The sequence below is a fragment of the Grammomys surdaster genome, unplaced genomic scaffold, assembly GCF_004785775.1.
Source record: "Grammomys surdaster isolate TR1022 unplaced genomic scaffold, NIH_TR_1.0 227, whole genome shotgun sequence".
Classification (NCBI taxonomy): domain Eukaryota; kingdom Metazoa; phylum Chordata; class Mammalia; order Rodentia; family Muridae; genus Grammomys; species Grammomys surdaster.
Window position 1 is genome coordinate 3,948,041 of NW_021604672.1, and position 22,430 is coordinate 3,970,470.

Consider the following 22,430-nt stretch of genomic DNA (forward strand, 5'->3'; position numbering starts at 1 on the left):
TTGTTTATAACTTCAGTTACACAACTGACAACTCCTATCCCAAGTTCTAACTGCAGCATTTTAAGTTGGCAACATTAATCTTAAAATCTAAAGTCTATTATCAGGCTAACATACTGAACAGCCCAGGTGAGTTGTTTAATGTTAGCTCTACCCTCCATTTCCTACAGAATATACAGCTTCTGCTCACTCTCAAATGTGGACTTTTGGTCTTAATTCATGGAGGATCCAGGCCAAACATAAAAAAGACTTTTAGTGGACATTTAAAGTAAAATATACTGAACAGTGTACCATGTTAACTTTTAAAAATACACAAACAGCTAAGTAGTTATGAAAGGCTAATTAAGTCATATTTTCTGTTCCTGGGCGTTTAACTGCCTATCAACACTGACTGAGTCCCTGAGCAGAGGCCCATGCCATAGCACGATAATGACTACTGAGGGCCTAGATTATCCCAAGCCATGCGCTCATCTTGCTGCTCCTAGAGTGGTTTCATCAGCAAAGACAAACTCACAGGAGAGTAGGATGCAGAGTACTTTTTTTTTACCTGTAGCCAAGGATGACTAAGAGATTTGTCAACACTGTAACGTTTTCTCATCTTCACTTGAAGCAAGTTGTTTATCAAATCAATTGCTAGATGAAAAGCAAAATTATACATATGAGTTTTGGGGAACTGAAGCTAAACCTGTGATTCTGACGGCAGGAGAGCAGATTGACTCATGTAAAGATGCCGTGGAGAAAATCTGCTTCTCAAGTATACAGAACTGAACACACAGAAGTGACCCATAAATGTTTCCTGTCATAAGTATGAATGCCAACTTTTTGTTACTAAGGTGGCAGTCAGTGCAGTTATACACACACTCAAGCCAGACTGCCAGGCTGATGTATGCTACACCACAGTGTGACATGGTCTGTTGCTAACCTTTGCTGTATCTATTTCCTCATCTACACAATGAAGCTGTTAGGAAGATGAGATCAGCTTAATATAAAAGCTTAGCATGTGTTTAGCACACAGGTGCTAAGTATTCATTACTGTTACCTGAGGATGAACAAAATAGACTGGCTCTAGATAGGGTTTCCTCTTTCAATGATATCACAATGCTCTCCCCTGACATGGTGTGAAAAAGTGGCAGAAGTCACTCTTCTACAGATATCCTCAGAATGAAGTGGAGAGAACAGCAAAAGGTCATACAGTTGGTTTTAGCAAACAGGCTATGGGTGATTTGGTACTTACACTGACATTAGCACATTCTACTCGGAAACCAAGCCAACCACAAAACTGTATACTGATCCCAGACTGTAATGAAAGCCTTGTCTCAATGTGCAAAGACTTTCTGTAAGTTCTTTACTAACTTCTGAGTTTCAAATTCTTCAAATCCTTATCTGTTCTGTCACCAGTGTTCAGTCTGATCAATTTCAGAACTGTTTTTATCCCACTTGCTGAGTGAGAATCTAGGACATGGACAAGTGAATGACAGGAGAGGTGTATGGACCACAAGCCCTTAAAGCTCCGAGTGTGAACATCGAAACCTTCTAGTTGACCCTAGAGTGAACCTGGCAGGTTGCTGGCTTTTCTGCTGTTCCTGACTCTCTTTCCAGTTTAGTGGGGGTATTTATCAAACTGTCATCTGGCCCAATACATATGGAAAGATAGAAAAGATCTATTTATTCCAAGGGCTACTACACCCAGTGGAGACAGTCCTCAGTACTACATTTACTACATGGGAGAACTGTTTTCTAAGGAGGGCATACTCCATCAGTAATTAAAGAGGCCCAACTTCACTCCTTTTCCCTGTCTTTTCTCCCACCCCTTCCTGAGAAAAGATCTTGTATAAAGCTTTGAAACCTCCACAATACTGAGATTACTAGTGTATGCCAACAGCCCTGGCTCATTGTTGACATGTACAGAAGGAGGCATCACAGACTGAAAAGCCTTCACTAGTCATCAAGACTACAGCAGGAAGCTTCCTGGTAAGAGATCAGGACTGAAAAAATGAACTGCAGATACAAAAGCTCATTCTAGGTATAAATTACATAAATTACTATGTAAACAGTTTACAATGCTGTTCTGATGACTGGAATACTTAGAAACAAAACATATCCTGAAGACAAAACGCTCAAGTGTTAGCATAAGAGACAAAACAGTTTAAAAGTAGAGTACTTGGCTTTGCACAGTGGCACACACATTTAATCCCAGCACTTGAGAGGCAGTGGCAATCAGATCTTTTTGAGTTCAAGGCCATTCTGGTCTACATGGTGGGGTCTAAGTCAGTCAGGGCTACAGTTGACAGTGAGAATCTGTCTCAAAAATAAAAAATAGTAATAATAAGAAACTAAATACAATAGAGTGCCCGAAGACTGGTACTAACTCAGGGAGATGAAGAGACAGAATGATTGTTTTTTTTTTCCTAATGCTAAGAGCCTTTTATTTAATTAAGTAGCAATGACATGCTTTTTTCAGGGTTGTTTATATGTAACCATGTGTAAAAAATATGTTTAAATCTGTTTTTTCTTCCCTTCCCTTAGTTCCCATCAATAATGACTCTGAGCCTAATTAGTTATCAAGTGCCTAGGCCGTAAGCGCTGGCTCGTTCCCTGACTGGCTCCTAACTTATTTAACTCATTTAAACTATTCAGTATCTACCATGTGGTCAGTTACCTCTCCTTCAGCTCCGGCCCACTTCTTCCTTAGCATCTCCTCAGTATCTCCCTGCTGGTTTACCTCCATCTTCTTGGTCTATTTCCTGTTTTGTCTCTCTCAGCTCCACCCACTCTCTCCCTTATCTCTTACTATTTCCCAGAATCCCTTCTTCCTACTAGTGCCCCACCTCCCTTTTCCTGCCTCAGCTCATTGGCCATTGGCTTTTTTATTGACAGGTAATGCTTATAAGAGATTCTCTTTATATTTCCCCCTTACTCCAATAAGTTTCTTTTTATACATTAATAAACTATATACAATATTAACAATATCAGGTAAGAATTACATCCACAATGTCTAGTCCACTTATACTTGGAGATTTTGGAGAAAGTACTCTATTATTTATACTATCTTTGTGAGTTACAGTTCTGTACTTAAATCCTTTTCTGTTTAACTTGAGTAGACCTTAAAACATTTTCCTAATTCCTAACAATCTAAGCTTAATTGTGAGATTATCTGGTTTTCAACCCCATTAGAGACCTGAGGAGGAATAAATATTGCTTGACTATGAAGGAAGTACAAGGCAAGCAGCTTCCAAAACTATTGAAACTTAGACGTTTCTGGCGGCCTGGACAGTCACCCACACATCATCTCTATAACATTGGAGCATCATCTGAGACAGAATGATTTTGATCACAAAGATTTCAGACTAAAGGTGAAAACCTGAAAATTCTCTTTTACCTTCACTGGAGATTTCTCGCCATGGATTTGGTGGGTACATAAATGCAGCATTTTGGATCTGGTCATTTATATCTTCATCTTCATTGAATGGGAATGTGCCACTGAGGCTCACATAGACAATGACTCCCACCGACCACATGTCTAGAGACCGGTTGTAGCCTTTGCTCCTGAGGACCTCGGGGGCTAAGTAGGCTGGAGTCCCTACCACTGACCTCCGGAACGACTTCTCACCAATGATGCGGGCAAACCCAAAGTCACACAGCTTCACCTGGAAATTGAATATGTAAAAGCTTATTAATTAATGTATCAATACCCATCTCTAGATATGCTTAGTGCGCTTAAGCCAAAGGTGCTGACTATATGCAAACAGCTATAGACAGGCACACTAAAATGCCATTTTCCGAGAGGCAGACAGATACACTGTAGCTCTGTGATACTACAGCAGTATGAAGAGCTATCCTAGCACTTATTTTCAAAACAACTGTACTCTATCGTAAACTGGCAGCCAGAGTCACGGAACAAGGATCCAGTTTTGTTGTTCTGATGAAATGGATGGAGGATGCTGATCTTCAATTACTTGTAAGGACTCCTTGTGATGGCTGTTCCTGGTTGTCAACTTGACTACATCTGGAATAAATTACAATCCAGAAATGGAGTGCACACCTATGATCCAGATCTTTAGGCTAGAAGACACAGGCTTCTGACCCGGATATCTTGAGGCATAGTGGCCATGAAAAGCTGAGGCCCAGGCAAGGTAGTACATGCCTTTAATCCCAGGAGACTGAGGCAAGCAGATCTCTGAGTTCAAGGTCAGCCTGGGACAAAGCAAACCCCATATCCAGGCGCGGTGGTACACACCTTTAATCTGGGCCCACCTTTTGCTGGAGGCCTACATGAGGACACTGGAAGAAGGAAAATTCACTCTTCACCTGCTTGCACTTACTTGCCAGCACGTCTGTTGGAACCTACATCTTCAGGATTCCAGCTTATACAGAAAACCAGGTGAAACAACTAGCCTTGTGGGACTGAGAAACTACTAGATTCTTGTTCTTCCCATTCACAGCTGCCTATTTTTGGGTTAGCTGGACTCAGACTGTGTAAATCATTACAATAAATTCCCTTTAAATATAGAGACATTCCATAAGTTCTGTGACTCTAGAGAACCCTGAGCAATATACCCCTTTTCTATTTTCTGAAAAATTGTTTTTCTGTTTTAAATCCTCAATGTCTAGACATATAAAAGTATTCAAATGTTTTGCTACAGTATTTCAAAGCATCCTTCATTTTGCTTAATCTTAGAGTATCTGTTGACACGTCAGCAGGTAAGTAAACAAGACTTATAGATGACATGAACAGTAGAGAACCTCTGAGCTGTAAGTGCTTTCTATGCTGACATACTACTCCTCTAGTTGGTACAGAGCTGAATAAGGTTACATGTGAATGTGACCACAACCATGTTCTCTGGATGTATGATGGGCTTAGCAAAGCTCAGAACACTTACCTTGTTCCATCATTTTACATTATGTTTTGGTCATTAGTGATTGCAGCTATGCACAATAGGTAAATGCTAAGTACTTCCCAGAGACAATGCTCTGATTGACAAAGTGGCTTAGGAACTGTAAACTCAGAGAGGGATTTGGTGTCTACACAGCCACAGTGCAAACAACTGCTGCAGAAGAGAGTTGGAAGCATATTCAAATACTGCTTGCTGTTTCTAATATATATCACATGTCGTATGAATAAAATTTACTGAGACATAACTGAATTTGGTGACTCCTCTATTCAGATATTTGAAGAACTTAAATAAATGTATGGTTCTAAGTCTCACATATATAATTAGGAATCCCCCCGCAAAGAAAACCCAAAGTTTGTTTCTTGAGACCTATTTAAGTCTGATAAAGTGTTAATAAATACCAGCAATATAATAATAAAGTCTAGATTTAAATGATTTAGCTACTGACTCAAGTTAGCAGTCAGAGACTACAATGGTGTATACACAGAGCTCTATTTTATATCAGGAGGAACTTTTGTAAATGTCATTAATTCTTAATCAGGGTCTGAGAATGTCTCACCTGAGGAAACGGCTCTGCAGATGCAAGCAGCACGTTTTCGGGCTTTAAATCACAGTGCACAATATTCTTAAAATGTAGATTCCTCAAGGCAACAAGTATCTGTTAGGGAAAAGGTTTTGAGGAGCAACTGAGAGCAAAGTAAGATGACAAACAGGTATGAAGACACCACCCTGAAACCCCTGCCTTTACATGCTGACCCACGACCTGGAGAGAAGATGCATGGCATGGGGGGTGTGGGTATCGGTTGTCCTTGAGGAGGACCAACTTCAGTTGCCAGTACCCACAAGACAGTTCCAAATTGTTTGAACTCCAATTCCTCTGACCTCTCTGACCTCCACAGACACCACACACATATACATACATGCAGGCAAAACACTCATACACATAAAATAAAAATAGAATTTAAAAGTGATCCTATTCCTGCAAAGCGCCTTTTTTTAATGCCTAGAAAATCATCCAAACTTCAATGTGACTTCTTGAAATGTATAATAATTTCAAACTCCAGTATATTTAATCAAGATGTAGCTAAAAGTATTATTGTCTCACTTTTAGTAAGGCTACAAGTCCTTAGTTTCCCAATATATAAAAATGGTGCTGTTTACTTCTCTTAGGTTTACTGGTTTCAAGGTAGAGTTAAAATACCTGTGTGACCATGAATTTAGTAATCCGTTCTGGAAGTCGACTTTTTTCACTGGACAGAATCATTTCTAACATATCTCCATGAAGCTTTTCCATCACTACGAAGACTCGTTCTGGGGTTTCAAACATACATTCCAGATTTACAATCCCAGGATGGTGCAGATTCTGGAGAGAAGTGGAAGGATATTTGGATGATCAACTTCAATAGAAAACTAGTCTTACCATGAAACCACCTAAAAGACTACAATGATTATATGAAGACACAGAATGAAAAGAAAAATAGTTCACTCTTCCCCCTCCTCAAAGCTTCCTTTTGCATTAGATGGAGACCATTAACAGAAAGGCACAACTGGTCCACATGCAGAGATCAACTGACCATGGAGTCCTCAACACCAACTGACACACCTACAACACAACCCCTAAACTGAAGGCTCAAAACATTGTGGAAGAGCCAGAAGACCAGAAGCCTGTTGCAAGATAGTAGTGTCTATATGTGACAGGGAAGCTGAACCCATGAAATTCAATAGTATGGTTGCCTAAGCAAGAGCTAGAAAATGACACCACCAGGTAACATGCCAACATGGATGGGGGAAATCTCAGAAGGCCTACCCCTAAATGAAGAGCTACAGGCAATCAATGACTGCTGAGCGAGGGAGCCAGTCTGCTCCAGGGACGAGCCCTTGATTGCTGCAATCCCAACCAGTGAGTCCTGAACACACATGAGTAATACTAAATGAAATTAGCAGACTGTATTCATAAATTCCCATGTATATATGTAATAATAATTAATAAAAAAGTTTAGAATGTAAACTAAAAGCATATAAAATAAAAACTACAACAAGAATGACAGGTAAGTTTTCCAATTAGGTACTGGAAAGAAGATTCACTGAAGAGAGAGACTTCCATGTCTTCTGTTATGTCTTCTTTGCAAGATGCTCTGTACTTTAGCTTAGGCTGGCTACATTACTTTTTGCATACCTTGTCCTAAACACAGAACCGATCCCTGGATGGAGCTTGAACGAGCATACAAGTAGAATGGCAGCAGGAATGTAAACATAGTGAGATGTCATGGTTTGAAGATGCTTGGTCCATGGAGTGGCACTATTTGGACGTGTGGCCTTGTTGGAGTAGGTGTGTCACTGTGGGTGTGGGCTTTTAGACCCTCCTCCTAGCTGCCTGGAAGCCAATATTCTGCTAGCAGCCTTTAGATGAAGATACAGAACTCTCAGCTCTACCTGCACCATGCCTGCCTGGATGCTACTATGTTCCCACCTTTATGGTAATGGATTGAACCTCTGAACCTGTGACAGCCCCAACTAAATGTTGTCTTTACAAGAGTTGCTTTGGTCATGGTTTCACAGCAATAAAACCCTAACTAAGAGGGTTGATTGATAAGGTTACCTTCAATCAATGTGGAAGGCCTATCTGGAATGCTCACTGACTAAATCCTATGAAACTAATTTCAGTAAATAAGGTATGATGCAGAAATTTTGTTTTAAGTTATTTGTGATACAAATTCACACTATATCTCACATTCAGAGCATGTTAAAGTTCATCTTTAAACTATATACACATGTAGATTTTGCTGAGTTTATATACTGTCAAGGGATAACCAAAGTCACAATTTTAGACACACACACACACACACACACACAAACTCTTTCCCCCAAATACGTAAGTTTTTATGAAAGCAGTGTATCTAGAGACAACTTTTTTTTTTTTCCCCGAGACAGGGTTTCTCTATGTAGTTCTGGCTGTCCTGGAACTCACTCTGTAGACTCAGAGATCCACCTGCCTCTGCCTCCCAAGTGTTGGGATTAAAGGCGTGTGCCACCACTGCCCGGCTATCTAGAGACAACCTAAGACACCTAATTGTAGACTAATACAAACAAGCAGAATTCACTGTGTGCATTAGCTGAAAATTCCTAAGTTAAATATTCTCTCCAGGGCTGTTTGTGATCAAAGCCAAAGAGAAATCAATACTTAGATGAAGAGCTTTATGTTTATTGTTTTATGTATTAGTTGGACAGCAAGATTTTGAAATATGAAAAACATCAACAACACACTCTTATACAGAGCCTATGTAAATGATATTAATATTCTACCCAAGTTAACTTTGTTGGAAGCAGGTTTGATATGAGCGTAGGCACTGACTGATCAGGACTTTCGATTATCATTCCTCTGAAAACAGGAAATAATTGTTACTTACTAGCAATAATAATGTAAGAAATGTGTCACCGACATTTGTTAAACACTGCTATCCTTCAAAGAAGTATAGGTGCAGTTGTGGGAATAAAAATTAAAAACAACTCAGCAAAGACCACCAACAACTTGCTGAGAATAGCCATAATAAAAATATCAGGCCCCTCAAGGGACAGAGTGACCAAAAATATGGAGACAGCCAAGGACGACGAGCCTTGACAAGCCCAAACATGTCCAAGTGAGAAATGGGCCACCTGGTGTTTTTTTCCCTTCCTTGGGAGGTCTGAGGTTTCATGGTCAAAAATAGCGAGTCATCCTGCCCGCCAAAATGATTGCTTACGCAAATTGCTGATGTTTGAAATATCCAATTATATGTAACCGCGCCACAATTTCCCGCTTTCCCCTCCCTCCCCGAGCCTCTTCCTATAAAAGCCCCGAGCTTTTGGGGGGTCTGGGTCGATTCTATCCCCTTCGTGGGATGTGTTTCGACCTGAGGGACCCTTGCCAGTAAACTGCCTTTTGCTAATTGCATCAAGTCGGTCTCTTGTGTCTCCTTGGGTGCGCACTGATTGGGACTTGAGTGGGGGTCCTCTTCAGGGGTCCTTTCATGTGGGGGCTCGTCTGGGATTTGTGCGACCACCCAAAGACCCCTTGGAGGTAGATCTGTATGAATGGTATGTGTCTGAGTGCGGTGTCGCTGTTCTTCTTGTCTCTGTGTTTTGGTTTCAGTTTCTGAGCAGCTGCCACTGTAGAAGGTAAGGACTCAGTGGCTGCGGAGGCAGACGTGCTAAGGCCCACAGGCTGCAGCCCTGGAGGATGCTTCAAGGGCGGAAGGGAATCAGGGAAGCCCGATTGCCCTGTTTCGGAATGAAGGAGACGGAGTGCTCTTGCTTGGGGGGAAGACGTGGAATCCTTCCCCAACGGAGGTCACGTTTGGTTGGTTCTATAAAACCAGACGCGGATGAGTGTGTCTGACTGCGTTAGTCTTGTGTGTTTACATTTTTGTTATAAGTCTGTAAAGTTTTGAAATGGAACAAACTGTGATGACACCATTATCCCTGACTTTAGATCATTGGGCTGACATTAGGGATAGAGGACAAGATTTGTCAGAGACTGTTAAGAAGGGACGCTGGCAGACATTTTGCTCCGCAGAATGGCCTACCTTTAACGTGGGATAGCCCCCTGAGGGGACATTTAATTTGTCTAACACCAGAGCCGTTAAGGCAATTGTGTTTCAGGAGGGATTGGGATCGCATCCAGACCAGCAGCCCTAGATTACTGTGTGGGAAGATTTAGCCCGCTACCCGCCCTCATGGGTAAAGCCACGGGACTCTCATCGGCCCAGCTCCCGAGTCCTGACTGTTTGAGAAGTGGTGGAGAAGAAATCAAAACCACGGAAAGATGAAGAGACCAACGCTCCGCCAAAGCCCCCTCCTAAGATATACCCCGAGATTGAGGAACCCCCTGAGTGGCCCCCTCCTCCTGCAGAATGGCTAGCTCCCGTACCCCCACCTTATCCACCTCCACCGGTACCCCAACCCCAGCCCATGCCCACGTCTTCTGCACCCCTCACCCCCATCACGGAGACAATTGGCAGTGGGCCCTCGGCGGGGACGAGGAGCAGAAGAGAAGCTATTTCTGTCTCAGATCCCAACTCCACGGTGGCCCTGCCTCTCAGGGCCGTTGGACACTCTCCAACTAACCCAAATCAATTACAGCTACTACAGTATTGGCCCTTCTCTTCCTCTGACCTTTATAATTGGAAAGCTAACCATCTCTCCTTTTCTCAGGATCCTGCTGGACTTACAGGACTGGTAGAGTCTCTGATGTTTTCCCATCAACCCACCTGGGACGACTGCCAACAGCTCCTACAGACCCTATTTACTACTGAAGAGAAAGAGAGGATAGTCTCTGAAGCTCGGAAAAATATCCGATGATGAGGGGCACCTGACCCTAGATGAGGCTGTAATAAACCAGAGATTTCCACTGACTTGTCCCAACTGGGATTACCACATGGCGGAAGGTAGGGAAAGGTTGTCCACGTATCGCCGGGCTCTGGTGGCGGGTCTCAGAGGGGCTGCGAGAAGGCCCACCAATTTGACTAAGGTAAGAGAGGTCATGCAGGGAGTGGATGAACCCCCCTCAGTGTTCTTAGAAAGACTCATGGAGGCCTATAGGAGATACACCCCTTTTGAGCCCATGTCAGAAGGACAACAAGCTTCTGTAATCATGGCTTTCATTGGGCAGTCTGCCCCTGATGTTAGAAAGAAATTGCAATGCATTGAAGGGCTACAGGATTATACTATTAGAGATGTAGTAAAAGAGGCAGAGAAAGTTTATCATAAGAGAGAGACAGAGGAAGGGAGGAAGGAAAGGGAAAAGAAAGAAAGGAGAGAAGATGAAGATAGAAGGGAAAAGAGGCAGGAAAAGAATTTGACACAAATACTGGCCACAGTAGTAGGGGAAGAGAGGAGAGCCAAGGTTAGACAGCTAGGGAACCTGGGTGACAAACAAAGGCAGGGGCCAAGGAGACCCAGGAAGATGGACCGGCCACCAATAGAAAAAGACCAGTGTGCATACTGCAAGGAGAAGGGCCACTGGGCTCAAGAATGTCCTAGAAAGCCAGGGGCAAGAGTAATGTCCTTGGAAGATGAGGATGAAGATTAGAGGGGATGGGGCTCGGCCCCCCTCCCCGAGCCTAGGGTAACTTTGAGAGTGGAGGGGACCCCCATGAACTTCTTAGTTGATACAGGAGCAGAATACTCAGTACTAAAAAAGCCTCTGGGAAAAGTAAAGAACAAATGATCTCTGGTAATTGGGGCCACAGGACAAAAACAGTACCCTTGGACTACCTCCCGGAAGGTAGATCTTGGGAAGAGCCAAGTGTCCCACTCATTTTTGGTAATTCCAGAGTGCCCTACCCCCTTATTAGGCAGAGACTTGTTGACAAAACTAAAGGCCCAAATCACTTTTACTGCCACTGGACCAGACTTGTCCTGGGGGACAGAGATACCCCAAGCCTTAATACTGTCCCTCCAATTAGGAGAAGAATACCGGCTATACCAAGAAACAACAAAGCCCCCTGAAGGGCTACAGGAATGGTTAACTCTATTTCCCCAATCGTGGGCTGAAACAGGGGGATGCAGATGGCAATACAAGCCCCCCCCCCCCGGGGTGATGGAACTCAAGTCTGGAGCCACACCTATTGGAGTTTGACAATACCCCATGAGTAAAGAAGCAAGAGAGGGCATAAGGGCCCACACTGAAAGACTGATACAGCAGGGAGTCTTAGTCCCCTGCAGGTCCCCATGGAACACTCCCTTGTTGCCAGTAAGAAAACCAGGGACTAATGATTATCATCCAGTCCAGGACCTTAGGGAAGTTAATAAGAGGGTACAAGATATCCACCCTACAGTACCAAATCCCTATAACTTGCTCAGTACATTGCCACCTGAGTGGACCTGGTACACCGTCCTAGATTTAAAAGATGCCTTATTCTGCCTGAGATTACATCCTAATAGCCAGCCTTTGTTCGCTTTTGAATGGCGGGACCCGGAGAGTGGAAGAGTCGGACAGCTCACATGGATGAGACTGCCTCAGGGATTCAAAAACTCCCCCACCTTGTTCGATGAGGCTTTACATCAAGACCTCGCCACCTTCCGCACCAAGAATCCCCAGGTGACCCTTCTACAATATGTAGATGACCTCTTATTGGCTACAGAAACCCGCGAAGAATGCGAACATGGGACCCAAAAGATCCTGGACCGGTTGGGTGAGTTGGGGTATCAGGTCTCTGCTAAAAAGACACAGCTGTGCTGGACAGAAGTGACTTATTTGGGATACATCCTGAGAGATGGACAGAGATGGCTGACTGATGCCAGAAAGCAGACTGTGATGCAGATCCCAACCCCAACCAGCCCCCGCCAGGTAAGAGAGTTCCTGGGGACAGCAGGGTTCTGTAGACTGTGGATACTGGGGTTTGCTACTTTGGCAGCCCCACTATATCCTCTCACCAAAGAGAAAGGGGAATTCATCTGGACCAAGGACCATCAGAAGGACTTTGACACCCTGAAAAAGGCCCTGTTACAAGCACCTGCTCTAGCCTTGCCTGATTTGACTAAGCCTTTTACCTTATACATTGATGAGCGGAAGTGATTTGCTAGAGGAGTCCTGACTCAGACCTTGGGGCTGTGGAGACGCCCGGTAGCTTATCTATCTAAAAAGTTAGACCCAGTGGCCAGTGGGTGGCCCTCCTGCCTGCGAGCGATAGCAGCAATGGCTGTGCTGGTGAAAGATGCTGATAAGCTAACCCTGGGCCAAAATGTGACTGTGGTGGCCCCCCAGGCCCTAGAAAGCATTATCAGACAGCCGCCAGACCGGTGGATGACCAACGCCCGGATGACTCACTATCAGAGCTTGTTGTTGACTGAACAGGTAACTTTTGCCCCTCCCGCTATCCTTAATCCTGCCACCCTGCTGCCTGAGACTGATGAGACCCCAGTACATTGGTGTGAAGAGATATTGGCTGAAGAGGTGGGGATCCGGACCGATCTGACTGACCAGCCATGGCCAGGGGCACCGGCCTGGTTCACTGATGGAAGCAGCTTCGTGGTAGAAGGTAAGCACAGGGCTGGGGCAGCGGTAGTGGATGGAAAGGCTGTCATATGGGCCAGCAGCATACCAGAAGGGACGCCGGCCCAGAAAACAGAACTTGTTGCTTTGCCTCAAGCTCTAAGGCTGGCAGAAGGAAAAACTATTAACATTTACACTGACAGCCGGTATGCTTTTGCCACAGCCCATGTCCATGGGGCAATTTATAGACAATGTGGACTGCTGACATTTGCTGGTAAAGATATTAAAAACAAAGAAGAGATTCTCAGTTTATTAGAGGCTATCCATTTGCCCCACAAAGTGGCTATCATACACTGTCTAGGACATCAGAAAGGGACTGGCCCTATAGAAAGAGGGAACCAAACGGCAGATTATATGGCAAAAGAAGCCGCACAGGAACCCATGATCCTGCCGGCCGAGGTGGGGAACAGGCCCCCAGAAAAAAATGTTGAAAAGCCAGGAGGTGTCCTCTCCAGAGAGGAGACACTGGACTACCTGACTGGTATACATCAGCTCACCCATTTATGGCCCAAAAAGATGATAAAATTAGCTAACAAATCTCCTTATCATATTCCAAGACTGTGACAGATGGTTACAGACATAGTAAGAAGATGTAAGGCATGTGCCTTCACCAATGCCGGATCCAGCCGAGGCCTGGAAGGAAAGCGGCTAAGGGGAGATCGACCTGGGACCTATTGGGAGGTTGATTTCACCGAGGTTAGACCTGCCCGATATGGAAATAAATATCTGCTAGTTTTTATAGACACCTTTTCAGGGTGGGTTGAGGCATTCCCCACCAAGAAAGAAACGGCCAACATGGTGGCCAAGAAGATACTGGAAGAGATTCTACCCAGGTTTGGAGTACCTAAGGTAATTGGGTCGGACAATAGGCCTGCCTTCGTTGTCCAGGTATGCCAGGGATTGGCCAGACAACTGGGGATCATGTGGAAATTACATTGTTCTTATAGACCCCAGAGCTCAGGGCAGGTAGAGAGAATGAATAGAACTATAAAAGAGACCTTGACAAAATTGACCTTAGAGACCGGCGGGGGTGACTGGACAGCCTTTCTCCCTCTTGCCTTGTTCTGGGTGTGGAACACACCAGGACCTTTGGGGTTGACCCCCTTTGAGATCATGTTTGGTTCTCCTTCTCCAATATATGAAACCCTAGAGAGCTGTGCCCACCCTGATGATGGCTCTATCCCATCATTTTCTCTCCTAGCCCACCTGAAAGCTCTAGAGATAGTCAGAAAAGAAGTCTGGGAGCGTCTTAAGGACACCTATGCTCCTGGAGACACTGCTGTTCCTCACAAGTTTGAAGTCAGAGATGCTGCTTTAATACGGAGACATCGAGCGGGAAATCTCGAGCCACAGTGGAAAGGACCCTACCTGGTACTGTTAACTACCCCAACTGCCGTTAAAGTGGATGGGATCCCCACCTGGGTTCACGCTTCACACGTGAAAAGAGCACCCCAGGACTCCCAACAAGATGGGTGGACTGTGGAACGGACCGATAATCCTCTTAAGCTGCGCCTAACGTAATAGGCACCCCTCAGGTGACGGGAAGTAATCCCCATGTCCCCCAACAACTTACCTGGCAAATTATAGATGTAAGAACTGGAACTGTTATAAACAGTGCACAACGAATTGCCCTTCCAGGTACTTGGTGGCCAACCTTGTACTTCTGTTTCCGACAGAACAACCGTGCAGCCGCAAGTACTCTTCCCAATATGGTACACAGGTTTGGGTTTTACAGCTGTCCTGATACTGATAGAGGCATGCATTGTGGAGGCCACCAAGAATTCTTTTGTAGAAGGTGGAGTTGCATTACCTCGAATGATGGAGATTGGAGGTGGGATAGGTCATCCACCCAAGACAAAGTGGTTTTTTCCTTCGCTAATCCAGGGCCAAGCAGATTTGTGGAAATAGAACTGTACAAGGATAAACCATGTTCCCCGGTTGATGTAGACATCATAAAGGTAGAATTTACTGAAAAGGGTAAGACAACTGACTTTTCTAGGTGGCATAATGACATAAAATGGGGCTCAGTCTTTTACAAGTATGGAGGAGGGGCAGGATCTATCCTCCTCATTTGCTTGAAGATAGAAGGTCTTCCTGCCTAACCGATAGCCCCAACCAAGTGTTACCTGAACAGAGACTGCTTCCACATGATGGTCCGATAGCTCCTGTGCCACCCACGGAAGGGGTTTTTCTTGCTGAATACCCCGGCTCGCCTTTCACCACTACATTCATTCCAAGCACTGGACAAAGACTGTTGAATTTAATTCAAGGGGCTTTTACTGTGTTAAACGGCTCACGGCCTGAGATGACTAAGTCTTGCTGGCTCTGCCTTTCTTCAGGGACCTCCTATTATGAAGGCATCGCTACAACAGGGACTTTTAACACTACCACCAGCCATGAGGCCTGTGCATGGAACAGTAAGAATAGACTTACTCTCCCTGAAGTTTCAGGACAAGGACTTTGCTTGGGAAGCCCCCTGCCACCTATAGACATTTGTGCAATAAGATCCTTAAGAGTCCAAAGACTTCTGAGAATAAATATTTAGTACCAGAAATAGATAAGTGGTGGGTTTGTGGGTCTGGATTATCTCCGTGCATTTCCACTGCTGTTTCTGATGAGACCAAAGATTATTGTGTGCTTGTTCAGTTAGTCCCCCGAGTATACTATCATCCTATAGGCACCCTTGAACTCGAATTCGAGTCACGCCCTAGACTCTTCCGTAGAGAGCCCATTTCCTTGACCCTGGCCGTCATATTGGGGCTTGGAATAGCTACAGGAGTAGGAACAGGTACAGCTGCACTGATCCAAACCCCACACTACTTTCATGAATTGAGGGCCGCCATTGATGTAGATTTAAGAACACTAGAACAGTCAGTATCAAAACTGGAAGAATCATTAACCTCCCTCTCTGAGGTTGTTTTGCAGAATAGAAGAGGATTAGACTTATTGTTTCTCAGAGAAGGAGGGTTATGTGTTGCCCTGAAAGAAGAATGCTGTTTTTATGTAGACCACTCAGGAGTGATTAAAGATTCTATGAGTAAACTTAGAGAAAGACTAGATAAAAGACAGAAGAAGAGAGACTCAACAAGGTTGGTTCGAGTCTTGGTTTGCCCACTTGTCTTGGCTGACGACCCTGCTCTCCGCCATAGCTGGTCCCATAATAATAATTTTTTTACTCCTAGTTTTTGGACCGTGTATAATAAATAAAATATTAGCTTTTGTTAAGTCCAGAATAGATACCGTTCAGCTACTGGTGTTAAGACAGAAACACGAGATTTTAGGGGATGAACCCGAAGATGTTAACCTGTGATTTTAAGATTAAAATCATTTGAAAACAAAGAGAGTAGGGAATGTGGGAATAAAAATTAAAAACAACTCAGCAAAGACCACCAACAACTTGCTGAGAATAGCCATAATAAAAATATCAGGCCCCTCCAGGGACAGAGTGACCAAAAATATGGAGACAGCCAAGGACGACATGCCTTGACAAGCCCAAACATGCCCAAGTGAGAAATGGGCCACCTGGCGTTTTTTTCCCTTCCTTGGGAGGTCTGAGGTTTCATGGTCAAAAATAGCGAGTCATCCTGCCCGCCAAAATGATTGCTTACGCAAATTGCTGATGTTTGAAATATCCAATTATATGTAACCGCGCCAGAATTTCCTGCTTTCCCCTCCCTCCCCCGCGCCTCTTCCTATAAAAGCCCCGAGCTTTTGGGGGGTCTGGGTCGATTCTATCCCCTGCGTGGGATGTGTTTCGACCCGAGGGACCCTCACCAGTAAACTGCCTTTTGCTAATTGCATCAAGTCAGTCTCTTATGTCTCCTTGGGTTCGTGCTGATTGGGACTTGAGTGGGGGTCCTCTTTGGGGGTCCTTTCACAGTAAGCTATATTACTCTCACACATAAGCTGGTGAAGGCCTAAGAACATTACTCCATGGGTATTTTTTAAATAGCATGCAAAAGCCACACAATAAACTGCTGGAGGATATTTAATCACACTATGAACCCTGAGATTGTGTTATTTATTGAAAACTCCTTTTTCTAGTTGTGGTGGGACTCAACCCTTAGCATACACCTTTAATTTCTGACTGGAATACAGACAGGCCCTTAAGTACACACCTTTAATCCTAAACAATGAAGGTAAAGTTAGTTTGTAGAAGGAGGCACCCATGTATGAAAGTGACATCTAATTGAGTGGCAGACAAAGTGGCGAATCAGAGTAAGATTTGACCGAATGCCATATGCCCAACTAGCTAGACACAGGTAAAGATAGAATTGAGCCAGAGAATGAGAAGGAGTCAGAAGTTTAGAACAGATTGCTAGAGTTTTTGAGCCCAAAGAGTCTGAGCTAGAACAGCTGAGTTGAATCAGAGAATTCAGAAAGAACTAGAAAGAGTGAGCTGACTCAGCAGCAAGTGTCAGAGACTGAAAACATTCTAGGTCTACATTCGATTGTATAGAGACTAGAAGTTTCTAGGACTAGGTCTAGGTTAGCAGACAGAGGTAATAAGCCTTCAAGATGACAACTGCATACAGGAGAATAAAAAAAATTTTTTACAATGAGCTGATGGGTATTTGCAACATTGTTATTTCTTACAATATCCAGAAGATACAAAAATCAAGCTAAGTTTTTATATTCTAGGCAACTTCCAAAGAAGATAAAAATATTAGGTCAAAAGAAAAATACAAGTACTTTATTTTATGTGATTTACTTTTTGCTAACACATCTTTAGAATATGCTTTAATAAGTTCAGCATGGTGGTGTGCATCTGTAACCAAGCACTCAGGAGATGTAAAGCCAGAGGACCACCATGAGCATGAGACTTATCTTGGGCTACATAGCAACCCTTGGCTTCAGCAAAACCAAACCAAAACTAAACACCACCAAGTTTTTAATGAAGTATGCAGTACAGAGACCTTGAATTAATAGAACAACATAATACTGCTAAAAGGTATACTTTGTTTTAATCAGTGTTTATTTTTAGGGTAACTACTATATTTATATCATACCTGAAAATCTGATATAATGACATGATAAATCTGAAAATAATGACATGATAAAAATACAGAAGAAGTACCAGTATCCCTAAAGGAATTAAAACTGAATTTCCCTTTACTACTTTTAGAGATTTCACTCAGGAAAAAAGATTCTAATCAAACTATCATTACAAAATAAAATCATAGCAGCCCCCTTAAATTTTTATACATTATAATCTTAATATAAAAAGGACTTGCTGTTTAGTATTCAAAAGATACAAACAAACTCCCAAACCTATTCTTGTTTGCATCATCTAAAATATTCATTCAAAGTTTCACAAATCAAAATTCAAGCCTATGTAAGCCATGTTAAGTTTTACCTGTAAAATAGCCACTTCATTACGGAGCTGACTTTCTTGCTTTGTGGGGAATCTCATCTTATCAATTACTTTAATAGCCACATCCCTTCCAGTCTTTCTGTGTTTTCCTGTCAAGAATAGAAAAGAATCAACTGGCAGCTCACATATAACAGAAAAGCTGCATTGGGAAGTAGTCCATAGACTGAAATTTTATGTATTTATCTTGCATTTTTCTTTTGCTCAAGTTCTTTTCCACACTCTTAAGAAATGTGATGCTTTCTTCTATAGTACTGCCTGTAATAAAGGCAATTTCATGACCTGAAATGGCATAACACCTTCATAAGCCTGCTTGCTGAGAAGTAACAGACCACGGTAAATAAGTGACAGTTTTTAATTGCCCTGACCAAGTCTTCGGAGACTGTCAAGAAGGAAATAACGTACTAATGAATTTTATTCTAGGTTCACTAAGTCAGCAGAGTGATTAACTACAGCAAACCCTCAAACTCCAGACCTCTATATCCTAGGTATACAATAAGTCTATAACAGTATCTCACTCATTAATTAAATTAATGAGTTACTTTGTATTTGTCGGGTGAGGTAACTGTTCAGGAGGTGAGAACAGCAGGTGCACTCCTTACCTCCACGTAACACGCATGGGACTTGTTCTCTATCAGTTTACTAATTCGAAAATTACTCACAACTGTTTCAAGGACACAGCCCTAAAATTCTGACTTTAAAAGACTAGACAAATAGGACGTTTTTTGTAAGATGCCACCATTACTTCAGACCAATTACTATTTCCTCAGTGAGGTCTTCCAGAGATCTAACTAGTGTAAAACCAACACATTTTCTGAGTGAGGCATAATTCCAAGCAGATACTTGGAATATAAGTAAAACAGACATCCCTAAGGCTACCCTCAAAGTTCAGCAGGAAGATGAGAGAAACCCAGCATTACAGGCACTCTGACAGGAGGATGCCTACCACATGGCAGGGGCACAGAAGAAGCACAATGCAGTTACTTAGCTGAGCAGTGGGATGGTAAGAAGACACATTAGAGCAGTGATTCTCAACCTGTGGACAACCTTTCTTAGGGGTGGTAACCCTTTCTTAGGGGTCACCTAAGACCATCTGCATATCAGATACTTACATTATGATTCATAACAGCAAAATTATAGTTACAAAGTAGCAACAAAAGCAATAATTTTACGGTTGGGGTCACCATACACGAGGAACTGTTTTAAGGGGTCACAGTATTAGGAAGTTTGAAAACTACTGCAGCAGAGGAAGTCCTTCAGATGAGGCTAGAAACAAACACATGTTAACTAAAGGAACAAAGGATGGAGAAAGGTAAAATATAGAGGCATGCAAGCATGACTGGAAGAAATAAAAGATGAACTGTAATTAGAATGGAGGTTACACACGCAGATATTGTAACAGCCTGCATACTCTAAGGACAATGGACATGAACCAGACAATGGGCTTCTGAATGTACTAATACTAACATCCGATGGTGATTTTCTGAAAGGTTCACTCCAAGAGTAGAGTGAGCGAAGGGGAAGACTGAAGGAGAAGCAAGGTACGCCAAGGGTTTCACATCTATTTTGGGTCAAAGCTTTTCTTTCATGGGCACGTTAGTTTTAATTATTTCCAGTAGATCCACGAGCAGTGCAATTCAGTTTACTACCTTCAGTAAGTAGATGTCAAGATTTTGAGACACACAGATGCTAAATTGTTATCTCTATATTCTCAAGCACAGGACAAAATGAGAGTTCAGGTCTTCAGACCTGAGAATATGCAAGTCAACAGAAGATGACTGCTGACTGTGCACTGGAAACTAGCAGGAAACACAGTTCATCAAACAGTGCACACAACCTGACACAGACACACCTTTACATACAAGCTGCAAGAGGAGATTAATTTCCTGATTCTGTCACTCTCAGTTTTGCTATTGAGATGAAGAGAGACTTGGTTTTAGGGAAAAGGATTTGGTTGAAAGAATGAAAACCAGCCGTTGAGGAAAGGGGCACTTAACAGAACTGTGAGCTAAAAGAATGACAGCTGTCTCTTCAAACTTAACAAGTTATAAAACACGTACATAACAGTCTGTAATTGCTTACCTCCATAAACAATGCCAAACTGGCCTGAACCAAGCACCTCGTCTGCAAAGATCTGGTAAACGCTGCTGATGTCCTAGAGAAAGCAAGCACACACAGTGTTCTCCACCAAGCACGTCAATGTCTCTGACTCAAACACTTAGTTTCAACTTCATATTAGAGGCAACAAAATTTATGAAGCACAAAATATTTTATGAAGCGTAGGCTTTTTAAGTTTTAGAGAAAGTTAGCCTGGTCCTACACTATGATTCAATATGCAAATATAACTTATTTTTAGACCCTTAGGAGCTGGGTGTGGTGACATATGCCATTAATCCTAGCATTTCTCCCAGGCATAGGCAGGCATATTTGTGAATTCAAGCCCAGTCTGGTCTACACAGTAAAGCCTGTCTCAAAATAAAACCAAACCAACAAAATAAAAACCCTTCAGGGAAAAAGATTCTTTGAACTGAACATAAATGTCATCTTTAGCACTGACCCATAAAAAATTAAGAACAAAGTTTAACCAGAGACTGCTATCTTTGACTTAAAATATAAAAACAGCCGGGCAGTGATGGCACACACCTTTAGTCCCAGCACTTGGGAGGCAGAGACAGGCAGATTTCTGAGTTTGAGGCCAGCCTGGTCTACAGAGTGAGTTCCAGGACATCCAGAGCTACACAGAGAAACCCTGTCTCGAAAACCAAAAATAAATAAATAAATACATAAAAACAAAACAACAACAAAATACTTAGGCTAGGGTGATAGCTTAGGCTCAGCTGGTAAAGCACTTGCTATGCAAGGACCTTAGTTTGATGCCAGAACCTAGTTTTAAGAAGGTGTGCGTGGTGCTTTGTGCTTCTAATTCCAATGTAGGGAGGTGAAATACACTGATCCTTAGAGGTTGCTGGTCAACTAGCTTGCCTAGTCAGTGAGCACTATGCTAGTGAGAGACAGCACGTATGCACGCATGCATGCACACTCCACACGGGGTGGAAGGTGCTCAACAGGAACGATGTCTGAGGTTTCCCTCTCAAAATACATATGCTATTAGAGCCATATCCAAAATAAACACCTAGATTCACCCTGGGGTGGGGCTGACTCTGAAAGACTGATGAGATGTGGGGGATCCTAACATAAATCACTCACTGTCCATCCCTCTCCCTCACCCCCCTTTTTTGGTTACTACCTGCTGCTCTCAGAACATTCAAACACTAATGTCGAGTGTGTAGTACCAGAATTGCATTATGGGTATGACTGGTAAAAGATGAATATAAGCTCACTTAACGGATCCAAAGCTTCAGCCGTGAAACAAAGATCATGCCTCTGTGTATATACATACGTTACACTGTAATAAAGACTTCAAGGGTTGCAGGAGTCATTTGTATATGCTTATCAACCTCAATCAAATATTAAGTGACAAATTTTGGTTCTAATCAAATTAGACATGGGCCTTTCAAGATAAATCAGGCCGAACTAAATCTTTTTTCTCTTTAGCCATGGATGGATACATGTATCTTTAGGATCCTGTGGGATCATTCAGTTGTTCTTTCTCATGTTCTTGGGATTCTCCTTACATTTCTTAATATGGGATTTATTTTTGCTATCACCAGGACATGAGACAGGGGTCCTATTTTTTGATGCTTGCTATTTCTAACTGACTAGAAATTCATTCTCTACTTCAATCTTAGAAAGCCCCAAACTTACGTTATGAAACTGTAATAGCTTCAAACTCAAGGTCAAAGAGTTATTTTTATTAGAGAACAACATTTAAACATCTAGCATCTGTTTGTTCTTTCAATATGATCCAAAAGGTGGCAAAGTACAGCCCTGGCTCTTTCTCTATGATTCTTGATCTGTGGTTAAGATTTAAAATCACTGGACAAATCAAAACAATATCTGTGATATATAAATCTATGAGATTCAAATTTCAGTGGCCACAAATTTATTACAACAGATATCTTCATTCCTGCTATAGTGGCAAAATTGGGCAGACTCTACTACATAACTGTTTAATATTCAGTCCTTTACAGCAAAAAGTTGTCCCACTACTACAAAAGTTATGTGCTGAGGCACAGCC

General features: G+C 42.8%; 1 protein-coding gene across 1 annotated transcript in view; it reads right to left on the reverse strand.

The window, feature by feature from the left end:
- Prkd3 (protein kinase D3) overlaps positions 1-22,430 on the reverse strand; it is an 84,727-nt gene that overhangs the window by 2,785 nt on the left and 59,512 nt on the right. Inside the window, exons 13-18 of the mRNA XM_028773443.1 lie at positions 20,375-20,447; positions 18,278-18,384; positions 6,091-6,252; positions 5,449-5,547; positions 3,377-3,644; positions 545-630 (exon numbers count right to left, since the gene is read on the reverse strand). Coding sequence (XP_028629276.1) covers positions 545-630; positions 3,377-3,644; positions 5,449-5,547; positions 6,091-6,252; positions 18,278-18,384; positions 20,375-20,447 — 795 coding nt within the window. The remainder of the gene's footprint in view (positions 1-544; positions 631-3,376; positions 3,645-5,448; positions 5,548-6,090; positions 6,253-18,277; positions 18,385-20,374; positions 20,448-22,430) is intronic.